General features: G+C 45.8%; 1 protein-coding gene across 24 annotated transcripts in view; it reads right to left on the bottom strand.

The window, feature by feature from the left end:
* TMEM150C (transmembrane protein 150C) overlaps positions 1-16,453 on the bottom strand; it is a 57,328-nt gene that overhangs the window by 14,688 nt on the left and 26,187 nt on the right. For 6 of the 24 annotated variants that reach the window (XM_081207402.1, XM_081207407.1, XM_081207421.1 and 3 more), the window contains exons 2-4: positions 14,513-14,576; positions 1,187-1,268; positions 543-596 (exon numbers count right to left, since the gene is read on the bottom strand). In XM_081207402.1, coding sequence (XP_081063528.1) covers positions 543-596; positions 1,187-1,268; positions 14,513-14,538 — 162 coding nt within the window. In that variant the 5' untranslated portion in view covers positions 14,539-14,576. Of the gene's footprint in view, positions 1-542; positions 597-1,186; positions 1,269-2,088; positions 2,514-3,802; positions 3,825-5,080; positions 5,230-5,297; positions 5,672-5,873; positions 6,194-7,739; positions 7,761-14,512; positions 14,580-16,453 lie in introns of those variants that run through there. The other 18 variants (XM_081207422.1, XM_081207424.1, XM_081207405.1 and 15 more) reach the window with 11 other exon arrangements.

Below are 16,453 nucleotides of genomic sequence, written 5' to 3'. Positions count from 1 at the left end.
TACTCTTGCTTTTAAAAAAGAAAACGTGCTAGTAGTAGATTGCAAGAAAAGGAAGGTGCTATTAGCAGACTGCAAAATCAAGCAGAGTAACTTTCAATTCATAAGGAACTCTGCACTGTTTCCACTCATTTCTTCTATTGCTTCTATTTACATTGCTGTTTGGTGGATAACACCCTAGGCCAGTGATGGCCAAACTTGGCCCTCCAGCTGTTTTGGGACTACAATTCCCATCATCCCTGACAACTGGTCCTGTTAGCTAGGGATGATGGGAGTTGTAGTCCCAAAACAGCTGGAGGGCCAAGTTTGGCCATCACTGCCCTAGGCTATTAGCCGAGAGCATCGCTGTGTAAAGTCAGCTAAAAGGATTATATGATGAAATTCCAGGGAAACTAATCCTGCTTCTCTGTAGGGGTCAGCAGAATAGGGCTCCCAACACTGCTTTGAGTTCATGTGCTGAAACTCACCCTGATGATTTGATACTGTGAAGCATAATGGACTGTGTCATTAGAAAGCAAGATTTAAAATATATATATATATATTACCTGTCCAGCACATTTAGCGGAATAATGTTGTTGTCTTCTACTGCTATAAAATACCTGCCAAAAAAGGAAGGAAGACATTTAGACAATTCTAAATGAGGGGTAAAAGGGATGCGAGTAGCGCTGTGGGTTAAACCACAGAGCCTAGGGCTTGCCGATCAGAAGTTCGGCGGTTCGAATCCCCGCAACGGGGTGAGCTCCCATTGCTCGGTCCCTGCTCCTGCCAATCTAGCAGTTCGAAAGCACATCAAAGTGCAAAGAGATAAATAGGTACCGCTCTGGTGGGAAGGTAAACGGCGTTTCCGTGCGCTGCTCTGGTTCGCCAGAAGCGGCTTAGTCATGCTGGCCATATGACCGGAAGCTGAACGCTGGCTCCCTCGGCCAGTAAAGCGAGATGAGCGCCGCAACCCCAGAGTCGGCCATGACTGGACCTAATGGTCAGGGGTCACTTTACCTTTACCTAAATGAGGGGTGGGATGTCAGGGGTGATTCCTGGAAGAAGGCAAGCTGTTCAGCAGAATGGCAGAACAATGTTCTTCCAGGAAAGAACTGTTCATCCTGAAGCATGCCAAGACCCCTTGACTAATGTCGCTCCAAAGAAAATTATTCCACCCAGAAACCATAAAAGATCCACAGAGGTCACTTACACAATCCACAGTCCTGCTGAGGTAAACAGCGTCAACACAAGAGGTAAGAACATCCATACGCTGCATTTCTTCCCATCCATGCCTGACAGGAACAAAGAGAACAGAAATGAAACATGGCAAACGTGAGAACTTGTGGCCTTTTCTTACCTCAACGAGAAGATATACAATGCTCTCTATATACTCAGAATGGTGACATTCTTCGCCCAACTTGCAAATTACTATTAATCCCATTTTAAACCTGCCTTTCCTCCCAGGAGCTACATGGAGCTTAGTCTGTTTTATGCCTGGACACACCTATTGTCGCACCTTCGGGTGCCACCATAACTTCACAGTGTTCAAAAGGCTAATTGTTATTCTACCTAGGTAAAGAGGAAGATGGACAATTGCTTTTCTGCCACCCATCCTTAAAACAGGAACAACTCTTTCCAGTCTTCCCATAGCCTCCCAAAATAAATGTCTGGTTAGATGTCACATGAGAAGCACATGAGCAGAGTAAAGAGTGAACTGAATTGTTGGGGGGGGGCGCACCCACATCCCCCCCCACCCTTCTTCCTAGCCAAATTGTATACGAAAAATCCTGAGAGGCGGGCCTTGTTACCTCAGGTTATGGTTACTTGAAAGATGCACTAATTAAACTCATGTACAGCACTCAATGCACATTTCACACAAATTGCAATTGATTGCAAATTTGCATAATAAGCAGAAAGGTTTGGTTTTTTTGGCCTGATCTGCATCTAATCACATTTTTCAGTCTCTAGTTACATTCCCTTCCCCTTAGTCATCATCTATTATTTCCTTCTGTTCCCACACAGTTCTCTGCCAGAAATGTCAATATTCTGCAAAAATAATAATGAGAGAACATGCTAACCGAGGCTGTTTATTGCTACATTTTCTATATGCACCTTTTTTTGTTGACTGGCATGCTTTATGATGAGCACAGAGTTTTGAGTTCTCAGTGCGATTTTCATGCTTGGTGTCGAATAAGCAAGACGCAAGTCATCCTGGAAAACCGCTTTCCTCCAGTTCCCTCTACCCCAATCCTCGAAGCCAATGAATTCATTAATAAAGTTAATGGAATCTGTCACTCGAGTACCAGGAGACATGTCAGCAGGGACAAAAGTCAATTTCTCTACGCTTCTAGCTTCCTTGCAAAGAAATCTCTGCCTAGGATGGATTGTACTTCAGTATCATGCAGCAAGCGCTAAATGCCATCCCTGAAGCCTGCAGCAATTTAGCCACCTCTTCCAAGCTTGCTGCTTTGGGATATGCGCCACTTTCTATTCTTTCCATTGTGACCATTTTCAGCACATTCAAACCCCCCCCCCCAATACTCATCAACTTCTTAATGGGTTTCAAACATTCCTCCACTATATCCTGACTAATATTCATAGCATCGTTTCATGCAAGATACTACTGTTGTTCATTTTCTTCCCAGAAGCACAAATAAAGAGGGAGTGAGACAGTGCTTTTTTCTATTTAAAAAAATGTTTACTCTAAAAAATATTTACCGTACTCTAAAAAAAATTTGACTCAAGAAAACCACAATTTTATCGTTCAAATTGGGGGGGGGGAATACAGTAAATGGACAAATTACAAAGATTCACAAAATGTTTAGGGGTATTCGTACCCTTGCGTACCCCCAGAAAAAAAGCACTGGAGTTAGATATTAAGATTTCAGAAAACTGAGGCCAAGTTAACAAATGCAAAACCCAGTGCTTGCTGCCTGCTACATACTGGCCTGGTGCACAAGACACACTAAATCCTGGCTTAGCAAGAATGCATGAACATGCAGACACCCGTATAGATGCTCACAGCCAGTTTGTTCCTCCCCAGTTACTTGAACTGATGTGATGTGCTGAGCTAAATCAAAGTTTGGCTTAGAATGCCATCTAAACTGGGATTTGTGGCGAAGCTCTCTTTTCACTAACCATGAGCTGTAACCAAAAGAAGCAAAACTCTTGTGAGCTTTTGCAAACCAGCTCACTGACTGCTTCAAGAAGTCGAAATTCACCTTTGTGTAGAGGTAAGAAAGACACAGCTACTTCCCTGGCACACATATAAGGTTGTTGCAACCCAAGCTCCTGATGCATGAAGACTTGATTTTGTGCAAGCCTCTGCTTCACACACACACACACACCCCTAGGAGTAAATATTCCAAGATCTTGAATGCAAAATATTCCTGAACTCTGGGAGATTAAATGTGGTAATGCCCATAAATACCTCCCAGAAGGCAGAAATGCAATGTCATACCCTTTTGTTCTATGTTCAATAATTCTCAAAAAATTCTGCCCTCTAAGGGGCAACTTAAATAAATGGTCAAAAGAAGAGCACTTTGCCAGTAGACATGGCCAGACTGCATAAAGGCACAGAGTTCATTAGTACCAAAACAAAAAATTGCCTTCCCCGTTAGATTCACTTCCTCTGCCCCTTCTGCTCATGGGCCTTTTTCAACGAGTTCCCCCCACATCTGCGGTTGTTCAACGTTTGGCGTAAACAAATGACCATGAAACTTGCCTTCCTTTCTGGCAGACAAACCATGCTTAGCAAAATTTGGCTTCCTTCTGCAAACCACGCTAGAAGGAACCAAACATTTGCAAGCGGAAAAAAATATATTACCTATTTCATCCTGCGAATGAAAAGTGGGGTCTTCCCCAAACGGTCACATTTTTTTTTAAAAAAATGAAAATCTGATGGCACCGTTTCAGTTCTAGACGCAGCCCAGAAGCTCTTCTGTGGCTTCGTCCCATGCTGATGATGGGAGCAACATGGGGCAGATCACAGGTCCCCACATCCTTCCATTGTCGCTGCTCGGCCTCAACCAGGCCTGTCTGATTTCTTCCTGCTTCCTACAAATCCTTTAAAATGTCACAGCAGAAACAGCAGAAACAGCAGCGCTTTGGGATGAAGCCGGGGGGGGGGCACCTCCCACACTGCAATCTATTGCGACATTCTGGAATTTTGTTTCTTACAGCCAGTAGTTATTTTGCTTTTTGTGTGTTTCGCAGGCAAAAAAAATGAAGCGTCGGTACTCATATATTGATAAGAGTGCGGTGGGTAGCAGCACAAAATGGCTGCCACAGACATTTTTTTAAAAAAGGGAGATGACTTACTCCAAACCTATGAGATAATTAGCTGTCAACTTTTCCCTTTTCTTGCAAGGAATCCTATTCAGAATAAGGGAATTTCCCTTAAAAAAAGGAAAACGTTGACAGCTATGACGAGATTGCCTTATCTCACACACGCCCACTCAAAATTACTTTGATGGGGGGGCGGGATTGGCACACATACGTAACAACTGTCCCACATTTGTTAGAACTTAAGTTGTTTTCCCAGTAGCAATGTATGGAAGTGAGAGCTGGAGCATAAAGAAGACTGATCGCCGGAGAATTGATGCTTTTGAATTATGGTGCTGGAGGAGACTCCTGAGGGTCCCATGGACTGCAAGAAAATCAAACCTCTCCATTCTTAAGGAAATCAGCCCTGAGTGCTCACTGGAAGGACAGATCCTGAAGCTGAGGCTCCAAGATTTTGGCCACCTCATGAGAAGAGAAGACTCCCTGGAAAAGACCCTGATGTTGGGAAATATGGAGGGCACAAGGAGAAGGGGACGACAGAGGATGAGATGGTTGGACAGTGTTCTCGAAGCTACCAGCATGAGTTTGACCAAACTGAGGGAGGCAGTGGAAGACAGGAGTGCCTGGCGTGCTCTGGTCCATGGGGTCACGAAGAGTCGGACACGACTAAACGACTAAACAACAACAGCAACAAAGTCGTTTAGTGTTGCAGCAGCTGCACTTTAGAACTCCCCGCTTATTGAGATCAAGCTCATACTCTTTGCGGCGCCTGTTAAAAACATTCCTACCCAGACATTTAGAAAGCGGAGGACATTTTAACCTGCTTCAGTATTTTAACTTTTGCATGTTATAAAGCAGGGCTGTTCATTTCCCTCCATCTTCACCCGCTTTGAGGGGTTTATGACACTCTTCAACACAAGTTTTGCGTTGCAATGCACGAAGTCCCTACAGATCCCCTGGGATAGCGGCGACTGCGAAGTCACAGGGGAAAAGCCACCTACGCCGGGGGGGGGGGTAGACCATCGTGCAACCTCAACCTTTGTTGTGGGGCGAGCTCACATGCAAGTCTTTGGCCCTGCCGTCTACCCGATTGGAGCCTCGAAGGCGCCTCTCTCTCTCCTTCGCTCTCTGCCATGCGCTCTGTGCGTTCAGGGTGGGGTGGGGCGCGCAAAAGGCTAAAAATGGCGCTCCACCAGTTCTTATTTCTGGGCTATGCGGGGGCCAAGTTCAGTTAATGGCTTGGGCCCCCTCAGGCCCGTCTCCCAGAGCACTGAGGCAGAGAGAAGGGTGTGCATGGGTGAGTGGCGAAAGAGGGAAAATTGAGAAGGGCATTTCAGCTCTCAAATCAGTAGGCCACACAGATGCCTGCAACATGGCAAGGTGTGCATGCGCGCGCACAATTTCAGTCAAGGAAGCGTTGACTTGGAGCTTCCTACGGGCCCAGAATGCAGCTTTCAGACTACGGTGCCTGGTTGCGATGCAATTCACTGGCCATGTTAGTTGCCACTGAAAGGCATCTCTCCTGCGGCCTAGTCCCATGTTGCCTTGGCAACGCAGTTGAGGTCTAATCGCAAGAAATCGCCACAGGTCTCACAAGCGGCCAGGTTGCTCACCGGAGCAAGGTGGTTTTTGAGCATATTACACCAACCCTGGCCCAACTGCACTGGCCGCCCATTAGTTTCCAGGCCCAGTTCAAAGTGCTGGTTTTGACCTATAAGGCCTTAAAATGGCTCGGGATGGCAATACGTCAAAAACTACCTCTCCCCATATAAACCGACCCAGACCCTGAGATCATTATTTGAGGCCCTTCTTTGTGTGCCTCATCCTCAAGAGGTCCAGAGGGTAGGGCCTTTTCTGTGGTGGCTCCTTGCTTGCGGAATGCTCTCCCTAGGGAGTCTCACCTGGCACCTTCATTACATAACTTCAGGTGCCAGTCAAAAAATATTCCTGTTCTTCCAGGCCTTTGGCTAATTCAACAACCTATGGCCTTTTAAATGTGCCTGCAGGAGTTATTGGTTTGTTTTGCTATCATTTTATTTTGTATTTTGTATCATTTTGCATTTTGTATCATTTTATTATGTATTTTGTGTTTTCATTTTGTATTTCTATGTTGTGTTTGGATGAAGGGCAGTATACCAATTCAATAAACGAAACAACAAATTTAATGAATAAATAAAGTAGTCAAGCTGTGTCTGGACTACATTTCTTTAGACTACAGGGAAGGGAGGGAGGGACACAACTGACTCCTTATCCACAAAAACAATTCCCTGTACACAGAAATTTAGTATGTCAGGGAGAAGGCTAGACTAAAACCCCAGTCCCTGAAATCTAGCTTCTGTGTGCAGGGATTTTTGCTGCTGTCTTTTAATGGAGGTGTTAACCCCAACCAGCAGTCTGAAGTGGCACAGAATTTTAATTTCTGTGCAATTTTACACAAATATTACTTGTCAATCAAAACTAAATTATATTAATTTAAGCAAAATACCTATTGAATTCCCAAGTCATATGTTACAATTTTTTAAAGCATTTTTGGAACCTGAAAAATTCAAGACGCCCTACTCCAACATTAATTTGTTTTCATTCTCCATCTCTTAGCCAATAATGAGGCGAATATTTCTCACAGATGAAAACGGTCACTGTTGTGCACTTCTAACCCACCTATGAATTTGAGCTAGGTCTATGTCTCAGCAGCGAAAAGCTGGGAAATCTAATTGAGGTGGAGGACACTGGTGGATAAACCCATAATAGAACAAAAATTCTGTGTGTTTTTACTTGGAAGTAAATCCAACTTCTTCCAGACTTTTATTATGGGTGTATTCTGCAAAAAAATGCTATTGACACAATATTACTGCATTGGTGGTAGATTCATGGGTGCCAACTTTCTGTGTACATGGGTGCCCATGTACACAGAAAATCCCCCATGAAAGGGCTGGGGCCTGGGCACCCACAAATTTCGGTGCCAGGGCCATGCACACTGCATGGCACCCATGGCCCCAGGCACCCACGGTCGAGGGCCCAAGCTGGCACTCCTGAGTGGATTCATTCTGCTTTAGTTTGTTCTGCTATGCTTTCCCAATACTGCCACACTATTACTGTGGCACAAGATGTTCAATGATTTGAGAGGACGTTATATGATAGGAAGCAGTGGGACAGCCCCAAATTTCTGGAGGTGCAAACAGTGTTGAGAGCGTGACCACCCTAGTATTATCATGAGCAAAAATCATCATGATTGTACACACACAAAAAGATATACTGAGGGGCAAAAGGGACCTACTTTCCATGGAAACATACTAGGACTGGTCTAAAACATGCATGTTTAACTGTATAGCTTGTGCACTTACAACCAATGAGCACCAGAGGGCACAAAAATACTGCTCGGATTCAACATCAAAGACCTTGAAAGCAGTTTTAGTATCAAATCCCAAACCAAGGGCTCATCCACAATTTTGCTTGACCCATATTTCGATTGTATTGTGTACCAATTAATTCCATAGGGTTTGAGAGCTTTCTTTGTTGTTCTGCAGCCATGCCTTGCGAAAATCTGATCCTGCCCCCGCAAAAAATTCAAAGAGAGATGATGTTCAACTAAGCGTCAATTCAGTAGGTAAAGGTTGGATTGTCTCAAGGCACGGTGGTGGAACAACGAGAAAGGGCTGTCACCCATAATTTTGAACCTGTCACCTGTCTTTCTGAGCATTTGGGCTCGTTTGCAAACCAGAGAAACTGCCAGGGGGACACACAAATGGCTACATATTCTATTGACTACAACAGAATGCTTCTCTTAAATCAAATTTCAGTGGACAGCAGCCCATGGATGTCAAGGAAAATCTCTGCAAGATGTAACATTGGTGGCCCTACCCTTGTTTTCTCCTGCCCCCAAGGCTAGGACCTGAACCCATGGCTTCAAGTCATGAGAAAGGAGATTCCGACTAAACCTCAGGAAGAACTTTTTGACAGAAAGAGCAATTCAGTAGTGGAGTTTCTCCTTCTTTGGGGTTTTTAAGCAGAGGTTGGATGGCTATCTGTCATGGATGCCTTAGTTGAGATTTCTGCATTGCAGGGGGTTGGACTACGTTTCCGAGCACAGTTCAAAGTGTTGGTGTTGACCTTTAAAGCCCTAAATGGCCTCAGTTCAGTATACCTGAAGGAGCGTCTCCATCCACATTGTTCGGCCCGGACACTGAGGTCCAGCACCGAGGGCCTTCTGGCGGTTCCCTCATTGTGAGAAGCAAAGCTATATGGAACCAGGCAGAGGGCCTTCTCGGCAGTGGTGCCTGCCCTGTCGAACGCCCTCCCATCAGATGTCAAAGAGATAAACAACTACCTGACATTTAGAAGACATCTGAAGGCAGCCTTGTTCAGGGAAGTTTTTAATGTGTGACATTTTAATGTATTTTTAATGTTTGTTGGAAGCCACCCAGAGTGGCTGGGGTACAAATAATAAATAATAATAATAATAATAATAATAATAATAATAATAATAATAATAATTATTATTATTATTATTATTATTATTATTAGACTAGATAACCCTTGGGTCCCTTCCAGCTCTACAGTTCTATAATTCTATGATTTGATTGCACACAGAAAGTAGCCCTATAACACATTAGCACAAGTGAAGAGGCTGGTTTGCCTACGACAGGGGGACATGATGATCCCCTACCGCGTCCCCTCAGAACCCATTTTAAAAACGATTGCTTATTTTCACACACAGCATGGTTATGCTGCAGCCCTGATACTTAGCAGCAACCAGGCGAGCAGCCAGCGAGGAGCACTGTAGGCAAGGCACACCCACTGCTGCAGAGAAACAAGGCCGTGCAAAGTGGTTTTGCGACGGAAAGACATCCTTCAGGTCCACCAGACCTGCTCGCCTATGTCTCATGTCAGATCAGCTGTCAAGAGAATCAGACCAAGGCAACAGCAAGCTATTATGCGGGATTACTACGGATTAGCGTCGATGGCAGAGCTCACTTGGCAGCTCCGAGCCACAGATCAAGCTTTCATCTTAATTGTAAATATTCCAAAATATTCCATTTGACAAACGAGCCCACGCGGGTAGTATTAACCGCTGAAGTGCTCCGAAGCAACAGCAGTCGTGCAGAGGGCTGAGCAATTTGCAGGCCATTGTCTGGCTGGATGAATGTGGGCCACAGTGACGCATTTGGGGTATGTCCGGGCTCTGGCTGCTTTGCTCTTGAAAGCGAGGAGCAGATCCTAGAATGGGTTTATTCTGCTCTGATTAAACTCTGGAGCAGGTTGCAAAAGGCAGAAAAGGTTTCCAAATCCTCTTGAAGAGGTCAGGTGTGGGCATATGTCTAGACTGCACTAAGTTCTTCACAGGGGTAGCTGGTGCCCATTGAGTATGGTAGGGCAGAAGGCAGGGAGACCACCAGTAGATGGCGCTAGAGATAATACCAGGCAAAGCTAATCAAATCTGGTTTTGTCCCCATCCTCCTCCCTCTTCTGCAAAGGCAAACTGAATCCAAGGGGGAAACGGATGCTGTGCCGTGCCACACCCTGAACCAGTTTTAAGTAGAAAGGAAAGCAAATGAAGGGGGCAGGCTGAGAGCAAAGTAAGGTTGGTGGGGCAGTGCCCCATTTCTCCTAATGGGCTGACTGCAGTGGGTATACTTTATTGGAAGCCCACTCTGGACGGCTTCCAATAAAACATTAAAATACAATAAGCTATTAAACATTAAAAGCTTCCCTAAACAGGGCTGCCTTCAGATGTCTTCTAAAAGTCTGGTAGTTGTTGTTCTCTTTGACATCTGGTGGGAGGGTGTTCCACAGGGCGGGTGCCACTACCAAGAAGGCCCTCTGCTTGGTTCCCTGTAACTTGGCTTCTCGCAGCGAGGGAACTGCTAGAAGGCCCTCGGCGCTGGACGTCAATGTCCAGGCAGAACGATGGGGGTGGAGACGCTCCTTCAGGTATACTGTACCGAGGCTGGATTAGATGCCCCTCATGTTCCTTTCCAACTCCACAATTCTGTGATTCTGTGCCATTCTGTGCCTTGAAACCCTTTTCTGAACTACACCAGATTGGGACGGACTGGACTTATCCAGAGATTACTCTACCCAGCCTAGAACCTGGCTTCCAGACTCAATATAAGCTGGGCTGGATTTCACCTCCACCCCTTGCCCACTGCATCCTAAGGGCTACCGGTGCATACTAGGCAGAAATGGAAAGCACACTTCCAAGTTAGGAAAAGGCACGTCTATCGGTCCTATGTTTCTCAGCTGCTCCTACGCGTGAACCCAATGAGGCAGTTGACACAAGAGAGAGGTCCCACTCCGCCGACCTCAGCTTCTGCCACCCAAGCTGCACGCAAGCAGGCAAAGACTCCCCCTGCATGTAACCAATTTCTGCTTCTCCCTCTCGCCTGGTCCTGGAAGGCAGTGGAGCAGGAGAGCTGGGGGCAGAAGGAGGAAGAGGTTAGGAAGCCCTTGACTCTGCGCCAACCTGACACCTCTCCGCCTGCCCCTCTAATTCACTCTCCGACAGCTTCTCCTGCCTCTGACTCTCGTCTCCTGGCTGTAACAGCCCCCCCCCCAGATCACTGATCCCTAAGTCAGTCTCCAACCCCCCTTCTTCCCGGTGCCCACTCTTCTGTCTCGCTCAGTGTCCAAGCCAATACCTGACGAGGAGTCTTGCATGACCAAAGCCAGCCTCTTGACCACGTAACCATGGCAATAGACTACTCTTTTGCAGCCTGCAATTTAAAGGACCTGGGGGCTGTGGCTGGATGCTCTTTTTTGATCAGGCAAAATCCAGAAGTTCAAAGAAGTGCAGCGCTCACGCAACCTCATGGCCTATCTAACCTTTCCTTTGAAGAATTTATCCATTATCGTATAAAGCTTTGAAAGGGAAATGCTGGCTCAAATGTGCCTGGAAATTTCAACTTCTCATCTAGAAGCCCGAATCCCTGATGTATCTGTTATTCATTGGTGTAGGGAAATGCATTCTGTGCCTGCTCAGGAGCACTTTTACTTCTTCTTTCATACGTTCTAGGAAAGAGCCCTGGCCTGAAAGCAGATTAAATGGTGGTGTGACAGAAATTTTCCTCAATAAGTAAGTGTTTGGCCAATACTTTGGCCACCTCATGAGAAGAGAAGACTCCCTGGAAAAGACCCTGATGTTGGGAAAGATGGAGGGCACAAGGAGAAGGGGACGACAGAGGACGAGATGGTTGGACAGTGTTCTCGAAGCTACCAGCATGAGTTTGACCAAACTGAGGGAGGCAGTAGAAGACAGGAGTGCCTGGTGTGCTCTGGTCCACGGGGTCACAAAGAGTCGGACATGAGTCAACGACTAAACAACAACAAGTAAGTGTTTTGATGTTAGATTCTGCTGGGAAGTGATATTTCACTGCCTCTGCACTTGAAGAGATGGTCTAACCATCTGAATAGCGGTGCTTTGCAGATCTACAAACTGATGGTTCAAGATTGGGGTGTCTGGTTCCACCAGGTAAGTTTGGAGATGCTTAGAGTCAAATAGTGGTTTAACTCCCTGTTAATCACCCATTGTCAGAAGTCCAGATTCCCAGCTTGATAACACAGTAAGCGTAGGTAATTAAAAAGGAGGATTCATTGCAAAAACAAACAGATAGCTTCGGATGGCTCTGACAAAGCCACCAGCATCATTACTCAAGATGACCCTTCTGAAGACTTCTTCCGGCCATGACAGAAGATATTCAACTTATGGCTCTTACGGCTCCCATTTTGCTTTCTATCAAGCAGCCTTCCCATTTGCTGACTCTTCGGACTTAGTGGATCAGCTCCAACCTCTTCCTGGTCTGAGATGCTGTCTATTGGTGCCTATTTGTGCTTCCTGCGATCTTTGGCTGTGTTCTAGCCTGCTCTCAGCTACTGCCTTATCAGCCGGCCCATCAAGGTCAGGAAGAGCCGAAGTCTGCAGCTGCCGGCTCTCCCCTGCCTAACACCTAAGCCTCTCTGTTCCTGGCTGCTTTCTGCAGCTGGCTGCAAACCTTCGCTTGGAGCTGGCTCATTCCTGACACCCATTTACACAGAGACAATTGCTTATTTTATTTTATTTCGCTGTTACTTGGGCTGGATCTCTAGACACGTCAAAGAAGCGTTTCAGTGAAACGTGCTGTAAACTTTGTATGAGAAATCGGGTTGGCAAAAACAGAACTCCACAGCGCCATCTGGTGCCACAGTGCTATAATGCATATACAACGCATGTAAAGCATTTTTTTGTTGCCAATATAGCTGAGTCCTTGGAGAACCAACATGGCACAGAATCCCATTCTTGCATGGACAACACCAAGAATAGCAATGTAGGAGATGCAAGCTACAGGGACAGTGGCATCTGAGCATCACTTACTCAGATCAATGGCAATGATAAACCACTGATGGTCAATATTATTATTATTATTATTATTATTATTATTATTATTATTATTATTATTATTAAATTAATTATACCCCGTCCATCTGGCTGCAAAAGGGAGGAAGGGTTTTGATCCTGACACACTTTCATATCCATCCAAATGAAGCCTCTGATGTGAATGGATAATCCAGTCTAGAGTGCCACGACACTTGTTTCTGCCCCCCCCCCCAGCCCCAAAAGGTGGGTGGAAGATGTTGCTGATGTCAACTCTGTTCATGGCTACGGCCAGGAGGTCTTCATCTCTCCATTAAAAGAGCCCAAATGCTTTGCTGATAACCCCCCCCACACACACACATTTTGAATTCTGCAGATCTGGCAGAGCATCAACTTGTCTGGCATTAACATCAATGCTTTATTCCGACTGTAAAATATGCCTATTTCAGAATCTATTGCAGTGTGGTAAAGCTTAAAAAAAAGGGGACGCGGGTGGCGCTGTGGGTTAAACCACAGAACCTAGGACTTGCCGCTCAGAAGTTCGGCGGTTCCAATTCCCGCGACGGGGTGAGCTCCCGTTGCTCAGCCCCTGCTCCTGCCAACCTAGCAGTTCGAAAGCACGTCAAAGTGCAAGTAGATAAATAGGTACCGCTCTGGCAGGAAGGTAAACGGCGGGAAGGTTTCCATGCGCTGCTCTGGTTCACCAGAAGCGGCTTAGTCATGCTGGCCACATGACCCAGAAGCTGTACGCCGGCTCCCTTGGCCAATAAAGCGAGATGAGCGCCGCAACCGCAGAGTCAGTCACGACTGGACCTAACGGCCAGGGATCCCTTTACCCTTAAAGCTAGTACAATGAAAGTAAAAGCCCTTTGAGCCCAGCTCATTTAAACAAGTCCCATTGAAAGCAGTGGGACTAAAAAGAGAGTCACAACAAGCATGTTGCATAGGTTTAAACGTGTCTTGTTCAGGGTTAACTTTAGTTGGATTGGTGCCTATAGACTGAGTGTGCAGTTAGCAGTGCAGGACAGCAAACATTAGCAACTCAGAACCGAAGCTCCACTCCATTGATCACATACATCATGGGAAAGGGGACCTGCAACCCTCTGCCTATTTTATTTATTTATTTATGAAAGTATTCAAACCACTTAATATATAGATATATATATTTACTGGATCACATAAAAGCAATAAAAAAAAAACAGAGCACCCCATAAGAAACCTGTATTTGGAAGATAGGAGTGGGAAGAAAGTAATGTTGGTTTGGGGGGGTTGTTATTTCACTTTATTTTGAAATAGCATTTTTTTAAAAAACAAATAAATATTTTTTTAAAAAAAATTAAAAAATATTATTATTATTATTTTAAAAAAGAGAAAAGCAGCGACATGCAGAAATTCTGTTACTTCTGTGGCTCATTGCTCAAATCCCGCTCGCGAGTTCATCATGCTATAATATTTATTTAAGTAACACGAAAAAGACATCCATTCTTCCATAAAACACTCATAATTAGATGCTCTTAAGGTCACCAGCTTCGTCTAAAAGCTCTGCCTACTTCACAAAATTCACCTTCTAGTTATGACAACTTTGGGCTCTAATCCTGCCCAATTTGGTTCCAGACCCTGAGAGTTTAACCCTGAGAAAATGGAGCTCTCAAAAGGAAAGAAGGTTCCCTGTGATATATCAATGGATAAGTCTTGTGTATACATTTGTGTATACAACCCATTCACGCACAGGGTTGGAGAACCTGTGGTCTTTCAAACATTGTTGGACACCAACTCCCATAATCCTTCGCCAGCGTGGACAATTGAGAGGGAGGATGGGAGTTGTAGTCCAAAAGACTGGAGGGCAACAGGTCTTCACCCTTTCATCAACAAGTTCCAGGAAGTTCAACATTTAAGAACTAAACTTACCTTGAAGCATCCAAGTACTGAAGCATATATGGTGTTCGACGGAGGGTCAAGCTTTAGTCCCCACCTGCTTGACAGAGGACAACATATATTGGATATAATACCTTAGCATCATCATCATCATCACATTTGCTTTACAACCATTTAAAATTCAGTACAGTGGTACCTCGGGTTAAGAACTTAATTTGTTCTGGAGGTCCGTTCTTAACCTGAAACTGTTCTTAACCTGAAGCACCACTTTAGCTAATGGGACCTCCTGCTGCCGCTGTGCCGCCGGAGCACAATTTCTGTTCTCATCCTAAAGCAAAGTTCTTAACCCAAGGTACTATTTCTGGGTCAGCGGAGTCTGTAACCTGAAGCGTAAGTAACCTGAAGCATATGTAACCCGAGGTACCACTGTATTTAAAACAGTTTAAACAAACTGCTGTCGCAGGAATTGTGTGGGTCCTGAAAACACACATCTCAGGTGTCGAAAGACCAGGCTAAAGAAGTGTGTCTTCAGCGTTTGATGAAAATTGTATACAGTACTGAAGATGTCAGGTGCACTCCTGTGGGAATTACATAGCTTAGGGCCTCAGTGTCAAAGGATGGCAGATCCAGAAGCATCAGTGTGTAGACCAGGGGTCGGCAAGCTAAGGCCCATGGGCCACAAGCAGCTCACGTGGGTCATTTAACCGGCCCCTGAGCCGCCCCCGAACTGAGCCACCTGCTTGGCGAGTCCCTGCGCACTTCGCTAAACCGGCACAGCACAGTGCGGGGACTCACTTCCGCTGTGCCGGAAATCACGTCTGCGCAGATGCTGACGCCAGAAATTGTGGGCGTGTGTGCTCGCGCTCGCTCCGGCTCATGGAGGGAACTCCGTTGGAGTGAACCGGCCCAGGCGGGGTAAACCTTGCCCACCCCTGGTGTAGACAATGCTGATGCATTGATTATCGTCTTCCAAAGCAACTAATCTATTCTGAACTTTAAAATGGTAAGCGCAATGCTGGTGGTAGGGACACGGGTGGCACTGTGAGTTAAACCACTGAGCCTAGAACTTGCCGATCAGAAGGTCGGTGGTTCGAATCCCCGCGACGCGGTGAGCTCCCGTTGCTCGGTCCCTGCTCCTGCCAACCTAGCAGTTCAAAAGCACGTCAAAGTGCAAGTAGATAAATAGGTACCACTCCGGTGGGAAGGTAAACAGCGTTTCCGTACACTGCTCTGGTTCGCCATAAGCGGCTTAGTCATGCTGGCCACATGACCCAGAAGCTGTACGCCGGCTCCCTCAGCCAATAAAGTGAGATGAGCGCCACAGCCCCAGAGTCGGTCATGACTGGACCTAATGGTCAGGGATCCCTTTACCTTTTAATGGTGGTGGTCAACAGAAGAGGTTCAAAGATTCTCTCAAGGCAAATCTAAAAAAAATGTAGTATAAAGACCGACAACTGGGAAACACTGACCTGCAAGCGCTCCAATTGGAGAACAGCCTTTACCAAAGATGTCATGGGCTTTGAAGACGCTCAAACTCAGGACGAAAGGGAGAAACGCGCTAAGAGGAAGGCATGCTTGGCAAACTCTCACCATGTTCAACTCCTGCCTGGAAACCTATGTCCCCACTGTGGAAGGACATGTGGATCTAGAATTGGCCTCCACAGTCACTTAAAGACTCACTGTTAAAACCGTGTTTATGGAAGACTCAGCTTCCATAAACTCAGCTACGAGTGATCGCCAAAGAGAAAGACCAGTGATCTGACTCAGCAAAAAGCAACTTCCAATATTCTTATGGAGGTAGTTCTGGACTTGGCTGGGACCCTGGAAATCTGCTACCAGTAGGCAAATGGTCTTCTTATAAGACTCAGTTCCTCATAGTGCCTTGCTGTTTCCCGTGATCAGCAAAGCAAGTTATGCTGAATTTGCAGGGAAAGGGCCATAGCTCAGTGGCAAAACATCTGTTTCGCATGCCGA

This window comes from Podarcis bocagei (assembly GCF_964188305.1).
Source record: "Podarcis bocagei genome assembly, chromosome: 9".
Lineage (NCBI taxonomy): Eukaryota > Metazoa > Chordata > Lepidosauria > Squamata > Lacertidae > Podarcis > Podarcis bocagei.
This window is presented reverse-complemented; position numbering and strand designations above follow the sequence as displayed.